At 48.1% G+C, this 20,052-nt stretch overlaps 1 protein-coding gene across 2 annotated transcripts in view; it reads left to right on the top strand.

The window, feature by feature from the left end:
• Window positions 1–20,052, top strand: part of EP400 (E1A binding protein p400) — a 657,563-nt gene that overhangs the window by 574,748 nt on the left and 62,763 nt on the right. For both annotated transcript variants that reach the window (XM_086942653.1, XM_086942654.1), the window contains 2 exons: window positions 5,817–5,935; window positions 15,761–15,901. In XM_086942653.1, the coding sequence (XP_086798779.1) occupies window positions 5,817–5,935; window positions 15,761–15,901 (260 nt within the window). The remainder of the gene's footprint in view (window positions 1–5,816; window positions 5,936–15,760; window positions 15,902–20,052) is intronic.

The raw sequence follows: 20,052 nt of genomic DNA, 5'->3' as shown, positions 1-20,052 counted from the left end.
CTCGGGCAAATTGGCGGGATATTTGGCAGGGCCGGTCCTCTTGGGGGGGGGACTTCAACTCAGTTGAGGATGTGCTACTAGATAGGTCCCATCCCCCGCTGCGCGTGTCCCCAGTACATAGGATCGCCAAGCGTAGATTAGAATGGCAGGAGAGCTGGGCCCTCACGGATGCATGGAGGGCGTTGCACCCCACCACTAGGGACTACTCCTTTCACTCGCGCCTGCATGATTTGCATGTGAGGCTGGATGCGTTTCTTTGTTCGGAATGTGTGCTCCCCGCGGTGGGAGGGGCGGAATACTTGGCCAGGACGATATCGGACCACAACCCCTTGTTGATGTCTCTGGAATGGATGGTGACTGTTAACTGCGTGCCAACATGGCGCCTGCAACCTGACACCCTGGACGACTTGTTGTTCAGGGAGGCCCTGAGTGAACGTATTGAGAGGTATTTTGAGGAGAACAGTGGCTCGGCCTCCACGAGGGCGGTTGAATGGGATGCTTTCAAGGTGGTGGTGCGGGGACACTGTATTGGACACACGGCAGGGGCACGGAAGACTCTGTTGGATGACTTAGATAAGGCTGAGACACGGCTGAGGGATCTCGAGAAGAGGCGCCCGAATCACCCTGAACTGCAGGAGGGGCTTAGCGGGGCACGGGAGGGGCTGGCGGTAGAGCTAGAGCGGCTGCGTAGCTTCGACCATAAGGCGTACGTGACGAGGGCGCATGCGGAAGGTGATAAGGCGGGGGCGTTGTTGGCTTGGCTTGCTAATCCTATCCGGGGGGGAGGGCCGATCATGAAAATCCAGGAGCCAGGGGAGGAGCCCTGCCACTCCCAACCCGGGATCCTGAACAAGTTTCGTGCTTACTATGAGGGGCTCTATCTGAGTGGTGATACGGGAGGGACGGAGGAGCTTGAGGAGTTCTTGGACGGGCTACAGTTGCCACGAGTGGAGGACTCGGAGGCGGAAGAGTTAGGGCGGCCCATCTCCCTCGGAGAAATAGGCTGTGCTGTAAAACAGATGGCTAGAAACAAGACCCCGGGCCTTGACGGTCTACCGATCGAATTTTATGGCAAATATCTAGAGCACCTTGCTCCGCGGCTGCGCGAGGTATACAATGAGGCGCAGGAGAAGGGCCGACTCCCGGGCTCTATGTGCGAGGCCCTTATGATCCCGCTCTTGAAGCCGGGCAGAGAGGGTGCGGCGCTGTCCTCGTATCGTCCGTTATCTATGTTGACGACGGACTACAAGATCCTCAGTAAAATTCTGGCCAACAGATTGCTAGTGCACATGACGGGTCTGGTTCACGGTGATCAGTGCGGTTTCATACCGACACGCAACACCACTCATAACATCCGTAGACTCACGAGACTGATGGGTGCGGACTGGCCAGACTCCGTCTCCCCATTTGTCCTGTCCATTGACATTGAGAAGGCATTTGACAGCCTCGAATGGGGATACCCGTATGCGGTGATGCGTCGCTTCGGGTTGGGAGACGGATATATACAATGGACCAAGGTCCTCTACACTGAGGCGGTGGCGAGGGTCCGGGTGGGCGCAATGATCTCGAGACAATACCCGATTAGGCGTGGCACTAGACAGGGTTGTTCCCTATCCCCGCTACTGTTTGCATTGGCAATGGAACCCTTCGCTGCGGTAGCCAGACTGGGCCGCCACTACGCAGGTTTGTCTTTTAGGGGGAGGCCACACTTCATCTCCCTGTACGCAGATGACTTGTTGATGTTTTTGGCCGACGCGGGCACCGAACTTCAGGGGGCGCGGAGGCTACTGGAACAGTTCGGTAGGTTGTCGGGCCTGAGGGTCAACTGGCCTAAATCCTGTCTGTTTCCCCTGAGGCCGGGGGAACCGTGCCCACTCACTGCTCAGGAACTCCGGTGGGAGCCGCGCTGCCTACATTATCTAGGGGTCTATGTTTACCACGCCCCGTCCGACCTGCTGGATGGCAACATCACTCGCTGTATTAACGCCCTGCTTGGATCCATGGACTTCTGGGCGACTCTGCCGCTCTCCCTGGCTGGTAGAATCTCCCTGCTTAAAATGATAGCCCTGCCCAGGCTTTTGTATTATTTTAGGACACTGCCGGTATGGGTCCCGAGCTCTGTTTTCAAACGCCTGAGGTCACTGATCATAGCGTTCCTATGGGGCACGGGTAGGAGGCGCATAGCGCTCGACACGCTGTTGCGCCCCAAAGATGAGGGTGGTATGGCAGTGCCGGACTTCGAAGGATATTACCTAGCCGCGCAGCTGCAGACTTTTACTCAGGAGGTGGCAAGAGTATATAGAGGCCCCGAGGACGCGAGAGATGAAGGCACCCCGCGACACGTTCTGGCCTATATTACGCTGCACCAGAGACTCCGAGTGGGAGACCTGACGGTCGAGGAGCAGACATTCCGGCTATGCTGGGACCGGGCCCGTAAGCGGGCGGGTGTCCGCCTTATGTATGCCCCCGAAATACCGCTGGGAATGGTCACTGCCCTCCCACATGGAGGTGACTGGTCACGCTTGCTAGGGTGGGAGGAGGCGGGAATACACATGCTGGGTGACCTCTACGAAGATAGGGTGTTGCTGCCGTTTCGGGACCTGCAGGAGAGATTTGACCTACCGAAGGGTGACTACCTGCTGCACGCGGCAGTCACGGGCGCCATGCGAGCCCACTGGGGGGAAGGGCTGCAGGAACCGGGCACCTCGATGGCTTGCCAGTACGCCATGATGGCGGCGGGAACCTTTAAGGCCGTCACGTGCCTGTACTCGAGGATGCAGCGGGAGGCCTTGCAACCTTTGGCAGCCTTGAAGGCCAAGTGGGAGCTGGACCTCCAGGTGGAGATACCAGACACGACCTGGGGCCAACTGCTGGGGCGGGCACGGAAGAGCTCGAGGAATGCCAGGTTCCAATTGATCCACTTTTATGTTATTCACAGGGCATACCTCACGCCCGGGAAAATCCAACAGTATTTTGGGGTGACCGACGCTGCTTGCCCCAGATGTAATACAGCGGGGCGGATCTGTGTCATATGCTGTGGGATTGCCCCTCTTTGGGCGACTATTGGCAGGAAGTTGGGCGGGCCCTTAACGGCGCGACGGACAGGGGTGTCCAGTTTACTAAAGCAGTTGGCATCCTTCATTGGTTCCCACACACACCTAGAAATAAGATGTCTAGTAAGTTTATAGATTTAGGGCTTATCTTGGCCAAGCGGGAGATCACACGAAATTGGAAGTCCAGAGTGGGGCCCATGTATAAAAGATGGTATGGGGAGTGTCTGAGATGGGCCGCGTGTGAAAGTACCCTACGATACCAGATGGCCTGGAGGTCGAATGACGAGAAAGCACTGGAAAGGGCGACTGCATGGGAGGTGATGGTGCAGGCGCTCCGGGATGTGGACGATGAGGGGCGGGATGGTGAGAGCGAACTAGATGGAGCAGACCCTAACACTACACAGGAGAACACACCTTAGCGAATGATTACTTCCTCCTGCATCACACCGGGCACTATTACATGGTTACTCAAGCGCAGCGCGACCACGGGGGAGGGCGGGTAGGAAGCTAGTTTGGAGGGATGTTGGGGTACCGAAATTTGGGGAGGGGGAGGGGCGTAAATCACAAAAGCATTCCAGGGTTATGTGCACGATGAAGCGGTCGGACATTGTAAGAAGTACGAGACCAAGACAGAGATGAAGACGCCCGCGTCAAGGGCGAGGTGATCCCTCCGGACAGAGACTGAATATCTCAAATTAAGTCTGTACATGTCATATTATTTTTGCTGCATATGTTGTCTGTACATTTATATTGGTGATGCAATAAAAATGACGTTAAAAAAAAATGAGAAAGAAGACTGTTCAATAAATACTTTTATTGAAAACGCCCATCTCTCTATTTCTCTGCACCTCTGATGAAACGAAGCATGCACGATTGACTGAGTAAAATATCTATCTATTGTTTCCACAACTCTGAAGATACGTTTTATCTTGGGGAAACAAAGTTGTCATGTTTATGCGGTTGTCAGAAACTAATCCCTTCTTGTTCATTCGAGAAAGTTACTAGTGACCTCTGAGCTAGCTGGCACTCACAATTAAGTCTAATATATTCGATAGAGACCTAGTAGACATATAAGTCCTACGTCAAATCTATAGGATATATTATTCCAATGCGCAGAGCCTATTGGGAATATAGGAACTACACTACAAAGGGACCCTGGGGGACCCTCTTCAGTCCCAGTGCCCTTGGTGCCATCTACTAGGGACTTGCAGGCTGATCAGAAGTTGTGCCAATCGTGGTACAGTTTTAGGGAAACCTCTCTGGCACAGGAGAGCTGGTTGGCAGGGATCCTGTGAATTTTCCCGTGAAACAACCTTATGTTCCAGGCAAAAAAGTGGGGGGCTAACCATATCAAAAGAGCACTTTCTCCCATAATGTCTTCACTGACAATAATAGTTTTTGGTATCAAACAACTTGTCTTCGTACATCCAGCCTCAGAGATGCCAGTAGCTGCCCTGTACCAATACCCTGGGTACCGGACCCCTTACATCAACCAGCGCTTATTTGAAGACCGATCCCAACTCCAACAACATAAAGACTGACCAGCCGAAAAGGGGTGCCAGTTTCCTCGAGTCCAGTACCGAGAGTGGCCTAGCTGTCCTGCTTTGTCCTCTTCTGCAGGCCTGACCAAGAACTGAGAGCGCCTTCGCACGGAAACAGTCAACCAAATCCTTCTCTCCCTGCCCGGGTCCATGAACACCGACTGTGCCCCTCGCTTCCAAGACCTTCAATAACTGTCCCTCCTCCCCCATTGTGAGGAGCTACCGACTTTATCCCCAATTCACTATCTGCATCATTTTTCTATGTGGCCCCCATCTTTGCCTATGGTGTAGCGCACAAGGCTTCCAACCTATCCAGCACCAGGACACTCCAGGGCTGGTAAACCCACACTGCTGGTGGATCTTGTGACCGATCCCCTAGCACCTCAGGTCCTCAAAGAGACCCCCGAAATACGATTGCAAATACCTGTATGCAGTAGGTTTCTTTCCCTATTGGAATCATTTATGTGCCATTTTTGCTCAACTGTAAAAATTGTTAACTCGAAAAATACTTACCCAATCAAGAAATTCTTGGTGTCTAAGATTCTATAAAAATATATTTTGGTGTTAAGTTTTATCTTGAGTGTGTTTCTCATTTTATTGACTCTGTGCGTTCAAGAAATGCTTAACACTACCTGCTGATAAGCCTAAACTGCTCGCCCACACTACCACAAAAGAGTGCATTTGGGATTATTAATATAGCCCTGTAAACTAATAAGGGATGTCTTGACTTTCTATATAGTGTACCTCATTTAGGTACACCACATAAAATACCAGCTTCCTACAAATCTGTTGTTTCTGGCTCGTTTCAAACTGGTGCTGCACTTTAATAGCGTAAAGATCCTAAAGGAGTTGCAGATTCACCATGAAGTGAATCTTGTCCTTCCAACAATCTGGTAAACGTTCGACATCTGCTTTCAACTGGGCAGTGAAATGGTACTTGGGAGGGGGTGCTGTTTGGAATATTGATGATTTCCTCAATTTCCTAAAATATGGCAAGGTTTCTAGTGAAGTGGCTATCTTAGACTCTCCCTGAAGGCTTGGTATATTGTAAGAAGTTTGTGTCTCCGCAGACAGTTGTCACACCAGGAAATCGGGTTATGTGCAAGTTTTTTTGTTATTCAGAGTCATTTCTCCTATGACCTTTCGCTTTTGGAGTCTTGTTATATGATTTGTGTACATCCAACAGACTAGTAAAGAATTGTGAATGTTTTATTTTTTGTAGGAGGGCAGCCTTTGCACGTCCAGCCACTTCTGAAACTGAAACAACACCATGCGGCTCAGCAGCAGCAGAAAGCTTTGCAATCACAGGGGGCTGCAGGCCAGCCCACCATGCAGCAGAAGGTAGTGACCGGGGTCTGGGAAGGGTTACAACATATGGACATGTTTATTTGTGGGAAGCTGCTCTCACTGATACACTCCGTAAGAATGTATATGCATGTTCTGTGTTAATGCAGTCCAAAACAAAAACATTAGTGCCTGTGTGAGAAATTGGTCATTAATCTTCATGTTTCAAGTAACTTCCAAATCCGCGGGCTGTGTTTATTAATTAATTGAGCATCATTGTTTTAGTTATGTGATTTTGATAGCTATCTTAAACATTCTATAAACATTGGGAGTCAGATATACTGTCCAGTGTGAACCTTTGGAGTGCTAATGCTAAACATTTTCATTAAGTATCAATAATAGAAATCTGAATATAAGTTAGGTATATGGCGTAAGCTATTGGAGTAGTTTCTTACCTGTAACTCCAGTTCTGTAGTAGGGGTATCTCTGTGATAGTCATAATCATGTGAATAGTCCCGTCCATGTGCGTGGACCCCGGAGCACTTCAATAGATATAGTATTTTAAGTTGTCCTCTTCTGCATTCCTGCATAGACACTTAAGAGATGATAAAAGACAATAATGCAGCCTGAAACCAACTAGGCTACTCTGGCCATTACTTCATCCTGAAATGAAAAAGATAGCCAGGTAACAATTAAATTTAAATATTTTACACACATACAGAAAATTCTCTTCACAAAGATCCCTCCTTTTTCATGATAGAGATGAAGGGTTGGACAGACAAGCCCCATAGGCTGCCATTATGTGTCTGTAAATGGATACCGTGCCTTTAAGAATCCTTCCAGAGACCCTTGGTATCCCATAATGCACAGCCAAAGGCCAGTTACTTTCAGTTCATTTTGAAGGTGTATAAAGCAAGGCCTGTTGCATTCAGGATATCACTGTTTCATCCACCGGGGAGGAGGGTGGGTTGCTTATGACTATCACAGAGATACCCCAACTATAGAACTGGAGTTACAGGTAAGAAACTACTCCTTCTGTAGTAGGGGATATCTGTGTATACTCATAATCATGTGAATAGAATGGCAAGCCCATCCCCAAAAAACAACCCCAGCGGTGGAAGTAACAGACAGACCCACTATTGTGCAAATACATTCCTCAGCGAAGCCTGCCCAACCTGAGCATCTGCCCTGGCATCAGAGTCCAGGCTGTAGTGATTAGCAAAGGTATGGACTGCATTCCAAGGGGCAGCCTTACAGATTACTGCAATAGGGACGTTACGGAGTAAAGCCGCTGCACCAGCTTTACCTCTGGTAGAGTGAGCCTTAGGCTTACTAACTAGAGTCTTGTTGGCTCTCTGATAACACAGTTGAATACTGGTCACAATCCACCTAGAGATGGATTGCTTGGAGGTAGCAAGACCGGTCTTGACAGATCCATAGTTAACAAACAACTGATCCGACCTACGAATATCCTTAGTCTTATCTAAGTAGAATTTCAACACCCTTCTCACATCGAAAGAATGAAGGGACCTCTCAGCAGGAGAGGAAGGATGCTGAAAAAACGTGGGTAAAGAAATAGTTTGATTCACATGAGTCTGACACCACTTTAGGAAGGAGCTTTGGGTGAGTTCTCATGGCAACCATAGATGAATGAAACACAGTGTAAGGATTTCACTCACATTGCAAGCCGATGCTATGGCTACAAGGAAAGCTGCCTTCTAAGAAAGATGCTGGAGAAAAGCCTTATCAATGGGCTCAAAAAGCTCCCTCATTAGTCTAGACAGCACCACATTAAGCTCCCACGGAGGCGAAGGATGCCTAATGGGATGAAACAACTTCTTCAAACCTTCCAGAAAATCTGTGATGACTGGGATTTGGAAAAAGGAAGTTTGTGAAGGGCATTTCCTATACCCAGTTCAAGCTGCTAGGTGAACTTTGATGGAATGAAAATGAAGGCCAGATTGAGCCAAATGCAGCAAGTACGAAGAATTACGCCCTCCTTGCAGGATATAGGGTCTGCATCTTTAGAAGCACACCAAATGCAAAATCTCTTCCATTTATATGCGTAGGAAGTCAGTGTAGACTGTCTTTTCGCTTCTTTTAACATCTCCATGCAGTTCTGAGGGAGATTTAAATGTCCAAACTGCACTAGCTCAGGAGCCATGTTGCCAAATTTAACGACGAGAGGTTGGGATGCACCATCTGCCCTCCGAACTTCGTGAAAAGGTCCGGCCGACACGGAAGTCAAAGATGCGGCAGGACAGATTGGTGGACCACCACTGACGAGGCCACTCCGGAGCAATGAGGATCATCTTGGCCCGTGATTGGGAAGGTTTGATCAACACTGTCGGGATCAGGGGAATGGGTGGAAAAGCGTAAAGAAAGCTGTTAGACCAGTTGATCCACAGTGCATTCTCCAGTGTCCCCAGTTGGTAAAACCTGGAGGCGAAGTCTCGTCATTTGCTGTTTTCTGCGGTGGCAAACAGATTGCTTTCTGGAGTGCCCCATCTTCCGAAGATTTCTCTTACCACTTCGTCGTTTAAGACCCATTCGTGATTTTCTGAACGAGTCTGCTGAGCGCGTCTGCCTGAGCATTCTGCACACCTGGCAGATGAGTCGCCCTTATCAGGTCCCTGGACAGCAGCCTGTTCCAAATTGTCTGCGTTTCCCGAGACAATGTGCACGATCTTGAGCCCCCCTGCTTGTTGAGATAGTACAACGTTGTTGTGTTATCCGTCTGTACAAGCAGGGAACTTGTTCGAAAGAACGTCTAGAAGGCTTTCAGCGCCAGGTGAACCGCTCGGAGTTCCAGGAAGTTGATGTGATACGTGGTTTCCTTCTGGGACTACGTGCCTTGTATCTGAAGGTGGTCAGACCATTGTGACAGATGCATCTCTCCACGGCTCCCCAGCCGTGGAGAGATGCATCTGTCACAATGGTCTGACCCGGTATCTTTGTGAAATGGAATCCCTCAGAGGAGATTGTTAGGCGAACACCACCACTTGATGGACCGGATGGTTCGCTGCGACAGCTGAATCCTGTCCTCCCAATTCCCTCGTCTCTGGTCCCACTGATCCTCCAGGCATTCCTGCACAGGCCGCATGTGGAGGCGTGCATGTGGAGTGAGGAAGATACAAGAAGCCATGGAACACAGGAGAGAAGACCCCGTCCTCACCGTCGGCGAGGGGATGGACATGAGAGCCTGAGCCTTCCGAAGAATTGATAAGCGTCGCTCCTCCGAAGGACTCATGCTTGCCTTGCGTGTATCAATGGAGGCTCCCAGATACTGCAGACACTGGACAGGAGTTGGGACAGACTTTGACAGATTGATGTGAAGACCCAAGCGATTCAGCAGAACGGCCGTCCTGTTGAAATGCAGTTGCGCCTCCTGAAACGGGGCAGCTTTGATCAGCCAGTCGTCCAGGTACTGACAGACGAACACCTTGTTCTTCCGTAGGTGTGCTGCGACCACCACCATGCATTTAAAAAAAATCCTGGTCGCTGACTTCAGGCCGAATGGAAGCATTGTATATTCGTATTGATTGGTGCCGACCAGGAACCGTAGGAATTTGCGATGTTTCTTTGCTATGGGCACATGAAAGTATGTGTTTTGCAGATCTATTGCACATAGCCAGTCTCCCTGATGCAGCTGAGGGTAGATCTGGTGCAGGGAAAGCATGCAGAACTTATCTCTGCGGATTCATTTGTTTGCTTGTCGAAAATTTTGAATGGGCCTGAATTCGTTCTTGTCCTTTTTGCTTACGAGAAAGAACCTGGAATATAGACCTTGTCCCCTCTGAGTAGGAGGAACCAGGTCTATGGCCCTTTTTCTTAACAGGGTATCTGCCTCCACCTGTAGTTCGCGCAATAGGTTTTGTGAGCGAACTGGTGGTATCGATGGAGGAGGGCAGGTGAAACGTAGACATTGGCAACAATATTCAGCACCCAATTGTCCTGAGTTCTGTTTCTCCACTCTGCCAGATAATTTTGAATGCTTCCCCCCTACCGGAGTGGGTAACAGAACTGGGGGAAGTAACCTCTCAGGGCTTAGAACCAGCTGGGGCCTTGTTCCCCGGTGTTGACTGCTTGTTACTCCTTCCTCTCTGGCATCTCTGAAACGGCTGAAAAGACCATTGAAACTGTTGCTGTTGTCCAGACTGACGGCCCTGCCCGAGCTGGAACCATTGAGAAGAGTAACGCCGTTGAAAAGTGCGGAAATTCCTACGCTGCTCCTTAGGCTTTTCCAAGCCAACAGCTTTGAGGGTCTGTAAGAAAGTGAGTTTCTGTTGCAGTACCCCCCCACTTTGTGCCTGATACCTGATGCACTTTTTCCTTGGTGTGCCCTGGGTCCCTGCCAATCAGGGACCCAGGGCCTGTGTTCCTTCCCTACTACTGTGTTAAAACTAAAACCCGATTGGCATCTCTGGCCACCTGTCAGCCCCTAGTAAATGGTACCCTAGGTACCCAAGGCATGGTGACCAGAGAAGACCCCTAAGGGCTGCAGCACGTATTGTGCCACCCTTAGGGGCCCTGTACCCTGGCACCCACACACTGCCTTTGCAGGCTGAGTGCCTAAGTACAGAACTAACCAAAGAGTCGACATGGCACACATCCCAGTGTTCCATGCCCACAAACCCACTGCCCTGGCATACATCAGACACCCTTCTAGCTGGGTGCCCTATGCCAGTGATGCGGGCACAGGTGCATGAGCCCTGTGCCCCTACAGTAGCCCCAGGCCCATTCCTGGGCACTGTAAGTGTAGTGATGCCATTAAGAGTATATGGTGCTGGGAGGTCGACATTACGAACTCCACAACACCATAATGGCTACACTGAAGACTGTCAAGTTTGGTATCAAACTTCTCAGCACATTAAGTCCACACTGATGCCAGTGTGGGATTTTAAGAAAAATGCACCACAGAGTGCATCTTAGAGATGCCCCCTGAAACCTAAACACAATCCACGTCTGGACTTAGAGGCTGCTTAGGCTGCAACATAACAGACCCCTGGGTGGAGAGCCCCCGCCCTCCTCGGCCTGCAACAATGCACATCCTGGGTGAGGTGCTAGGTCTCCTCCCCCAAGATTGGCAGGGGGAAGCTTCAAAGGCCTGCCGCCTCTGTGAGCTTCTCCAGACCATTTGCTGTACCCAGCAACTGGACCCCACCAGTCCTGACCCCCACTCTGGTGGGAAGACTGGCGAGAAACGCTACGTCAGGAAGGGGGGGTGTCAGCCTGTGCCAACCCCACCCCTCAGGTGGGAGAGACGAGGTGAAGCACTACCCCGGGCTCCGGCCATTTTGAAGATGGGGAGCCCTGCCCAATCACAGCTAGGCTCCAGCCCCCCTCCCAGAGGAGGGAGCAGGCTAGGGGGTGTACCCACCCCAGGACAGGGACCCATTGGTGTCTCCCCTTGCCCTACCTGTAATGCCCCTAAATCTAGTATTTAGGGGCACCCTGAACCTTTTTCCACAGATCCAGATTCCGAAACAAGAAAGAAGAACAAGGAACACGAAGACCTGCCGTGCAGCTGCTAAAAAGAGGAAGACACCAACTGACTTGGCCCCAGCCCTACCGGCCTGTCGACCCTCGAACCTGCTCCTGCTAAACCCCGGTATCTCCAGTGGTCAGCAATCTCAAAAACCCCGGAGGACCTGACTGCCTTGTGACTCTGACTACCTGGGTATCCCACGAGCAGTGGTACTGCTCAAAGCAAGTAACAAGCCCTGGCATCAGCCCAGAACACCAAACCCTCAACACTCTGCACCCGCCAAGCCTGGCCTGTACTGGAGTGAATCAAGACCCTGATGACGTCCCCCCCCCCCGCGATTCTGACCTGGATTCCAGTGCCCAAGGACTCTCCTCGACGACCCAGACGACGCCTGCAGCCTCAGGACAAAGGACCCCTCCGACCGCGACCAGCAGGGGGTAAGATTTCCCGACCTCAAAAGAAACCCCTGCACCCGGTGCCCCACGGCCCCCTGTGCCCAACTCCTGGGTGTCTACCTATCCTCCAAGATCCCAACTTACCCCTCGAAGTGTTGGTCGCTCCAGAAGATCCACCGTCCCAGAGCCTGCAGCCTTTGTTCCCTTTTCAAGATCCTCATTGAATAACATTGAGCGCCCGACGGCTCAAAAGCACTCTGCACCCAGCCGCCCGAGTGTCCCTGGGAGTGCAACCTTTGTCCTATCCTACTTCCCCATTTGCCCTGAGCAAGTGACCAGGAGCCCAGCTCCCACAGCCGAGTGGCCTGCTAGCCAGCAGCCACCAACCGAAGGCCCCCTGCCTCTCCTTGGATAATATTGGGCCTAACTTCCTCTGCACCCGGCCGCCCCTGTGCCGCTGAGGGTGTACCAACTGTACCTACCTGACCCTGGGTGACCCCTGAGTCTATGCCCGGAACCTTAACTTCACCAGTCGAGTACTCACCTGAAAACCGATGATTCACTTTCCTGCCTTAGGATAACATTGACTGGTTTGACTCGAAATTTCTTCTAAGTGTGAAGTTTTGAAACTTTGAAATATTCATCTACAATCAGCCGCATAGCGAATTTCGAATTACTCACCTGTGATCAGGAGAGAAGCCAGTACTGTACCTTGTAGCCCAGTACTGAACCGCAAAAGTAATCACAACCGTGGTTACTAGTAATCTAAATTTCGTCCATAGGAAACCATTGACTGTTTTTCTATGAAATTCCTTTTAAGTGTCTACTTTTGAAAGTACAAATATTCCTTAAAAATCGTACCAACTACTAAAACGTAATTACTTACCTGTCTTAGGTAGAGACCCCAGTGCTGAACCTAGGAGTCCCGTACTGGATTACAAAAGTAACGAGAACCTACTTTACCTGTGCTTTGAATTTCCTTCCATTGGATAACATTGCTAGTTTTTCACTGAAAACTTTGTCAACTTTTAAAATACCTTTATATTCTTTAAAAATCATTGCAATAACTAAAACGTTTTTACTAAACTGCTTTCAGCTTAGACCCCAGGACTGAATCTAGGATCCAGTCCTGAAGTTACAAAAGTAATTATAAAGTAATCAGCTGCATTTATGTAGAATAATCCATTGAGCTCAATGGTAAATTGTGTTTAGAATTGTGTTGCCTACTACAACCATTGTATCTATTGTGTTCACAAAGTTTATTGCCTCTTTGCAAAGTAATTACATGAGAGTACTCATATTGAGAAAAGTATAGTTTGATACCTGTTGGTTCTAAAAATAAAACTACTATATCTTTGGATATAAAAACAACTGGCCTAGAGTTCAGTTCTTGAGTGTGTGAAACCTACTGCTGACTGAGTGTGTACAACAAATGCTTTACACTGTCCTCTGGTACTGCCTTACTGCTCAACCAAGCGCTGCTGAGCCTCCGGTTTCAAGGAGGTGAGACGCAACCATGAATGACATCGTAGAGCAACACTATGGCAATACCCATGGGCTGCAAGGAGAGAGGTGTCTGCTGCCGCGCTGATAATCTGATTAGAGACCATCAGTCCCTCGTTGAGTACCTTCTGGAAATCCTCACATTTGTCACTAGATAGGAGGTCCATGAACTGGTGTAGAGACTCCCACAAGGAATGGTCGTACCGGCCCAATAGGGCAGTAGAGCTCACCACCTTCATCGAAGTGTTGCAGACTTTCCTCCCCGCAAAGTCAAGCTTACGGCTTTCCTAGTTGGAGAATAGGTCCTGGAATACTCAGAGTCCGAGGTAGATATTTCCCTTCTCCGCTTGCGGGCTGGCCTTGAAGAGGAAGCCCGGGATGTGGTGCCCCTCGACCGCGAACGCCATCGCGATCTGGAACTTACCGACGATGTGAGGCTGACCACAGAGGGTGACTGGTCTCCTGACGTCGAGCTACGATGGTACATCCTCGACGTCGACCTTCTTCGTGAGGTTGATCTTCTCCTCAACGCCAATCTTCTACTCCTCAACGCCGACCTGCGCATCGACGGCGAGCGCCGATGTCTCCTAGACCCTGATCGACGGCGATGTTGTGTCGACGTTGACTGGGATGTCCTCGATGTCGACCTCAGCCGAGGTCTCTACGTCCGTCCCCTCAGCGTTGATCTTCGATGTCGTTTAGAGTCCCTGAGTCGACGGGGAGCGTATCGTCGTCATACCTGGTTTCGACGTCTGTCGTCGACCGGGACTGGTGTAGTTTTTGAGCCTTTTGTCGCCTGGGGAGCCCCACAGAGGCCGACTCATGGGTTGTGGAGTTGTGGAGGATGAATGGCTCTCTCCTTGCCCAGATACCCCACCTGCAGCCTGTTGTCTTCTCTGCTCCAGGCCTTGAAGACTAATCTTCTCCCTGTCACGAAGATCCTCCTGGAGAAGAATTTACAGATGGTGCAGGATTCAGGAACATGAGATGTATGTAGACAGAGGATACAAACTCTCTGGTAGTCCGACTCGGCCTTCTTCCTGCCACATTCAGGGCACTTGTCAAGTAAAGATGGCATTTTGACAAGACAAATGTGGGCTAACTGCCCAAAAAAGACAGCAATAGGAAAGGAAAGGCCAAAGACGTTGAGTAAAACACTCAAACTAAGTATAAAGCTCAATAATTGAAAGATGTACCACTAAAGGTAGAGCTCAATGCTCCAGGGTCCTGCTAGCAGGAGCCGGAAAAAAGAACTGAAAATAACTGGCCTTTGACTGTGCATCATGGGATACCGAGGGTCTCTGGATGGATTCTTAAAGGCACAGTATCCAGTTACAGACACATAATGGCAGCCTATAGGGCTTGTCTGTCCAACCCTTTATCTCTATCATGAAAAAGGGATCTTTGTGAAGGGAAGTTTCTCTATGTGTGAAACTTAGTAAAATAATTACATTTAATTGTTGCCTGGCTATCTTTTTCACTTCAGGATAAAGTAATGGCCACAGTAGCCTAGTTGGTTTCAGGCTGCATTATTGTATTTTATTATCTCTTAAGTGTCCATGCAGGAATGCAGAAGAGGACAACTTAAGAGACTATATCTATTGAAGTGCTCCGGGGTCCACGCACATGGGCGCGGACTATTCACATGATTATGACTATACACAGAGATCCCCTACTACAGAACTCCTTGTGTCTGCTCAGAGCAATTTGAGACTCTGGCAAAGAGTGATGGAGAAGAAACGATATGGATGTTTATATGCAGTGCCGGGTCTGTCTGGCCCATTTTTGGCCAACAGACATTGGCAATAGAATGCTTCAATGTGGATTGGAAGAACTTAGAGCATCCACACCCCAGCTGTTTGCCGAGTAACCACAGGCATTGCTTTAGATTTCTATCCAAAGGCGAGTCATTTGGACCCCAAGACAGTGTGCTGTCATTGAGAAAGTAGCTCTTCTGGGGAATACACTATGCCATCTTGTGGATGTAAAAAGTTAATTCCTGTTTTATTCTTTGAAGAAGCCCTTGTCTTGCAAAATAGGTGCTAGACGTTAACTGACAAGATTTTACTGGAATATGTTTTCGAAATATTCACCTTTATGCATGTTTGTTTGTATAAATGCACAACATTTTCATGTCCTTATATATGTCCTGTTGCATTTGTATTACCCATTTTTAGAATATCCATACCGCTGTGGTCGGTTTGCATGCATGGAAATGGGTGCCCTTCAATAAACTTGACTTGTGGGCCAGTACCAGAACTTTTCTCTGTGACAAGGGATACCACTAGCAGGGACGTGCGACATTAGCAGTATCTCCTAATCTTCCAGCAATTTTGGTGGTCATCCTGCGCCCCAAGTAGGCTGCATGCCTTCGGAGAGCTAGCAGTCTGCAGAAGCCTGACTTTGTGTTTTCACTTGATTGCTCGCCTCCTTGCTGTGCCATCCTATAAGCTTCTCACCTGGGCTGGTAATGCTCAGTCTTACTTTTCCCTCCAGATCACGGCACAACAGGCCCAGGCACAGCAGCAGAAAATGACCTACACCACCCAGCCAACTATGAAAACACAGTTTCTCACAACGTCAATGGCCCAGACCCAAAAACCACCTGGTTCCCAGCAAGTCCAGACCCAGATCCAGGTAGGCATATCTGGCCAGGATATTTCTGTTTTCAAATAATGTTCTGAGGTTCTCTTCTATGTGATTTGTTCTTTTAGATGCACCCTATTCCATTGTCCTACTCTGTTATTTCTCATTCGTACTATGACCTGCTGTTGCTTTTTCCAAATTGATTGATATCTTAGCTTCTAGTGGATATTTCTTCACACGGATTCTCCAGCTATTGAAAATATTCCCAGGCAGGTGACTGCGTTGGTACATTTTTAATATCGACAGATATGTGGGCCATTCTGATGTGATGTATGTGATGCATATAGACTGCCATTTAAAATGTCAGTTCCTTTTTCCTGCGGGGTTGTTAATACTAGTTCTCAACTTTTTGCCATATTATCAGTTTTTGCTTCCCCTGTAGTTGAGATTAAATCACTTTTCAAAATAAAGGCTCAACATTTTGGTCTTAGAACTATGGTTGCCATATGTGGTGCTTAGCTTGGAACCACAACATAGTCAATTTAGCATGGAAGAGCACTCTAAAGTGGGAAATCTTGGTGAAACTCATTCATGTCTTTAATCCCGTTTGTATTCTCAAAATGTACTGCACTTGGAAGAAGTTAACTGATTTGGGCAACCTCACTCACAGATCTTCTAATATGGTTTCCCTTTTGTTGTGGCACAAACAAACCATGAATGAAATGGTCGGGTAGTGTCATCCTTGTCTCCCTGATCACATGCAGGACCCTTCTAATGGCTACAGTGGTAGGTGGCGTCATGTGGCTCCGCATCGGTTCCATCCCTGCCCCAGAAATTACATTGTGGCCACCATATACCTGCCACGTTGTGAGTCAACATCCAAACCTGTCTTTCCGCGTCTCCAGAGCTCTCTCTCGTGATTTCTGTCGCTTACAGAACATATCGCTTTAAAATATTTCCAGTGTGCAAGGTACATACAGGGTTTAAACCCTCCTATGGGGTGTGGTTGTGTGACCTCACCGTGTAATACACTTACCAACCCTTTTAGGTCCAGTAGGTTTAGTCTGTAGAACCCTCATTTAGGTAGCTGTGGCACTAAGCAGCAAGGCTTATGCGGTGGAACAATTATTAAGCATTTAAACAGTAGCAAAACAATTGAAGAAGAAATCAACACAACACTCAAGAAACCTGATACAAACTCATAAAAAGACTGTATTTTTATAAGACCTTAGACACTGGAACGAAATAGATCCCCATAGGGTTCTGGAGATATAGATTTTGCAATCATTATTTAATCAATGCAATTTCAGTAAACTGTGGAAAAAGGCCTCCATTTTCCCACTCCTTAAAAAACCCAATTTGTACTCGGATAATCCAGCAAATTATCGCCCTATCTCGAGGCTGCCTTTTCCAACGAAAATAGTTTGAAAACTATTTAATTCTCAAATGACACAGTTCATCCAGGGCATTCAGATATTGGACCCTGCTCAATTTGGCTTTAGGGTCGAGCATAGCACGGAGACTTCTCTAATCAAGACTACAGATTAAATAAAAACTATCCTTGATAAAGCAGGGTCTGCAGCACTTCTCCTCCTCTATCTGTCTGCGGAATTCGATACTGTGGACCATGCCACCCTCACAGACTGCCTTGAAAAATTGGGTATCACTGATGAAGCTCTTGACTTACTCCAGTCATTTGTAACAGATAGGGAGCACTCAGATAGGTTGGGAAACTTTACATGCAAGCCCTTTTCCCTTCCGTGTGGGGTCCCACAGGGATCCTCCCTGAGTCCCCTACTCTTCATTATTTATGTCATCGAACTCTCCTCTCTGATTAGATCATTCTGGTTTTTATCCACTTCTTATGCAGAAGATACACTGATTGTCCTTTCAGCATCAAACAAAGTAGAATTTAATTACTCCGTTTCACAACTGTATGAGAGCAGTCAGTAACTGGATGAGTAAGCACTACCTTAAATTGAATTCAGAGAAAACCGAGGTCATTCGTTTTGGCAACAAACCCCAAATCTGGAGCCGAGCATGCTGGCCTAAGGAGTTGGGAACTCTTCCCATCCCGGCCCAAGAAGTAAAAAATCTGTGCATAGTCATTGACGAGAAATTGAATCTCAATAAACAAATCTCCTCAGTCATCTCCGCTAGTTATAATACTTTGAGAATCATTAAGAAGATTCTCTCGTTCATTCCCCTTACCTCCAGAAAAACAGTGATTTCACTACTAATCCTTTCCAAAATGGATTACTGAAACGGTCTATACGTTACGGTCCAAAAACAATACACAAGGAAATTACAAAGTGTTCAAAACGCAGCAGCTAAGCTTATTCTTGATTTGCCCAAATATCATTCTGTCTCAACTCATATCCAAAAGCTGCACTGGCTTACAGTGCCTAACCGGATACAATTCAAGGCACTGTGCCTTACTTATAAACCCTTAAACGATTCCGGCCCTAGGTACCTTAAACAATCCCTCTCCTGGTACATACCCAATCCAGATCTAAGATCTAAAAATACATTAATGATCTTGCGCCCTAGTTTTTTCTGTTTTTGATAATCAAGTTTATTCATTTTTAAAGAACAAATCACAACATACATTGGTAGCAAAAACCAGCACATTATGCAGATAGGGTACAACTGTAAGAGCGACGATATTGACCTATAGTTATTACAGAAAACACACACACCCCTTAGGGCACAAGATTGAACCATTTACCTCAAGCGCCCTAGATTTAAGAGACTCAAATGGGGGGGTGGGGGGGGGGGGCAGATGTTTCTCCTCTAAAGCTGCAGTGCTTTTGAACAGCTTGCCCATAAATATCAAAGCAGCTCCCATGTTAGGAAACTTGTTAAAACATTGCTTTTTAATGCTTAGCCTCCTCTGCTCTTCTCACACTGTAACACCCCAACTCAGCGCCAAGACACCCTTGGGTAATCGTGCGCTTTAGAAGTTTCCATAATATAGCATAACCTAACACTCCACTGCGAACAAACCTTGGCAAAGTCAAGAAATTGAACACTGACATTTTTTCAAGGAATATGTAGGTAAGTGTCAATGCCGTAGTTTTCAAGTACTTGAGGTGGCAATCTCCGGCAGGCAGCTAATCGGTGGGGACCAGCAGGGCTCTCGAGAACAGTTACATTCCCTGAAGAAGCAGTCCTCCAGCAGTTCCAGGCACTTTATCCAAGTTGCAATTGATTGCTATGGCGTGGTCCTGATGCTAGGGATGAAGGATGCTAAAGATTCTCTAGGGATGATGTGGATGCAACACGGTCGACGGGGATCTTCCTGCTGGGATTCCTCGGTCCACAAAGATGGTGAAAAGGTCCTGGTTGCATGGTTGATATTCTACGAAGTAGCATTATCTTCATTTCTATGCCATCCATCCATCCCCCCCATAGTGTATCTCCCCTGCTGCTCAGCCAGAGTGACTGTGATGTAATTAGAATGCTGATGTGTGCCTGGTTGAGTGAATGTCAATTGGAATACGTGTGCTGAGCAGCAAGGATGCTGCTTTGGGTGGGGCATCCTTTACTACCATCATTACCTGTAACCTGTGACTCCTACGTTGTTAATAAACGTTATCCTGTTTCACCTATACTACTGGCTACCTTGCTACCTTGCATCTTTATTCACCAAATTGGCGACGAGGATGGAATAAGACCTGCCTGTGCAAGAAACTATTGGAGTAATCACAAGTTGAAGAACTGCTGATCAGGAGGAAGACGAAAAGAAATTAAATTGAAGCTTAAAGTAAACAGAGCCACCCTTGAAGCCCCACTGGTGTCCTTTACACCTGACAGCCCACAGACAACAGTAGTTCTGGGTGTTTCTTTTATTTAACTCATCCATACTGTCAGCACTGATATGGGAACATGCAGTTACACTATCCATGATATAATAATGATGAGCTCTAAACGGCTGGCAAGTGAGTGTTTACTTGCTTAGCCTGATACCTACGTGATTCTACTGAAACTGCACGCATCTGGTGCATACGTGATTGATCTGAAACTAGACATGCTAACTGGTGAAGAGCGAACCAGCACCATTCACTATTGAAGGCAACAAATGCAGCTACAATTACATGTGAGTGGTCTGGGTGTATAATTTGTTACTTTACAGATGAATGTAAGCTTTATTGGAGCATGTTGGGAAGAACGTTTCTGGATATCGGGCAGTGAGAACATTC

This window comes from Lissotriton vulgaris, chromosome 11 (assembly GCF_964263255.1).
Source record: "Lissotriton vulgaris chromosome 11, aLisVul1.2, whole genome shotgun sequence".
NCBI classification, from domain to species: domain Eukaryota; kingdom Metazoa; phylum Chordata; class Amphibia; order Caudata; family Salamandridae; genus Lissotriton; species Lissotriton vulgaris.
Note: the sequence above shows the minus strand (reverse complement) of the source record. Positions and strands in the feature narration are given on the sequence as shown.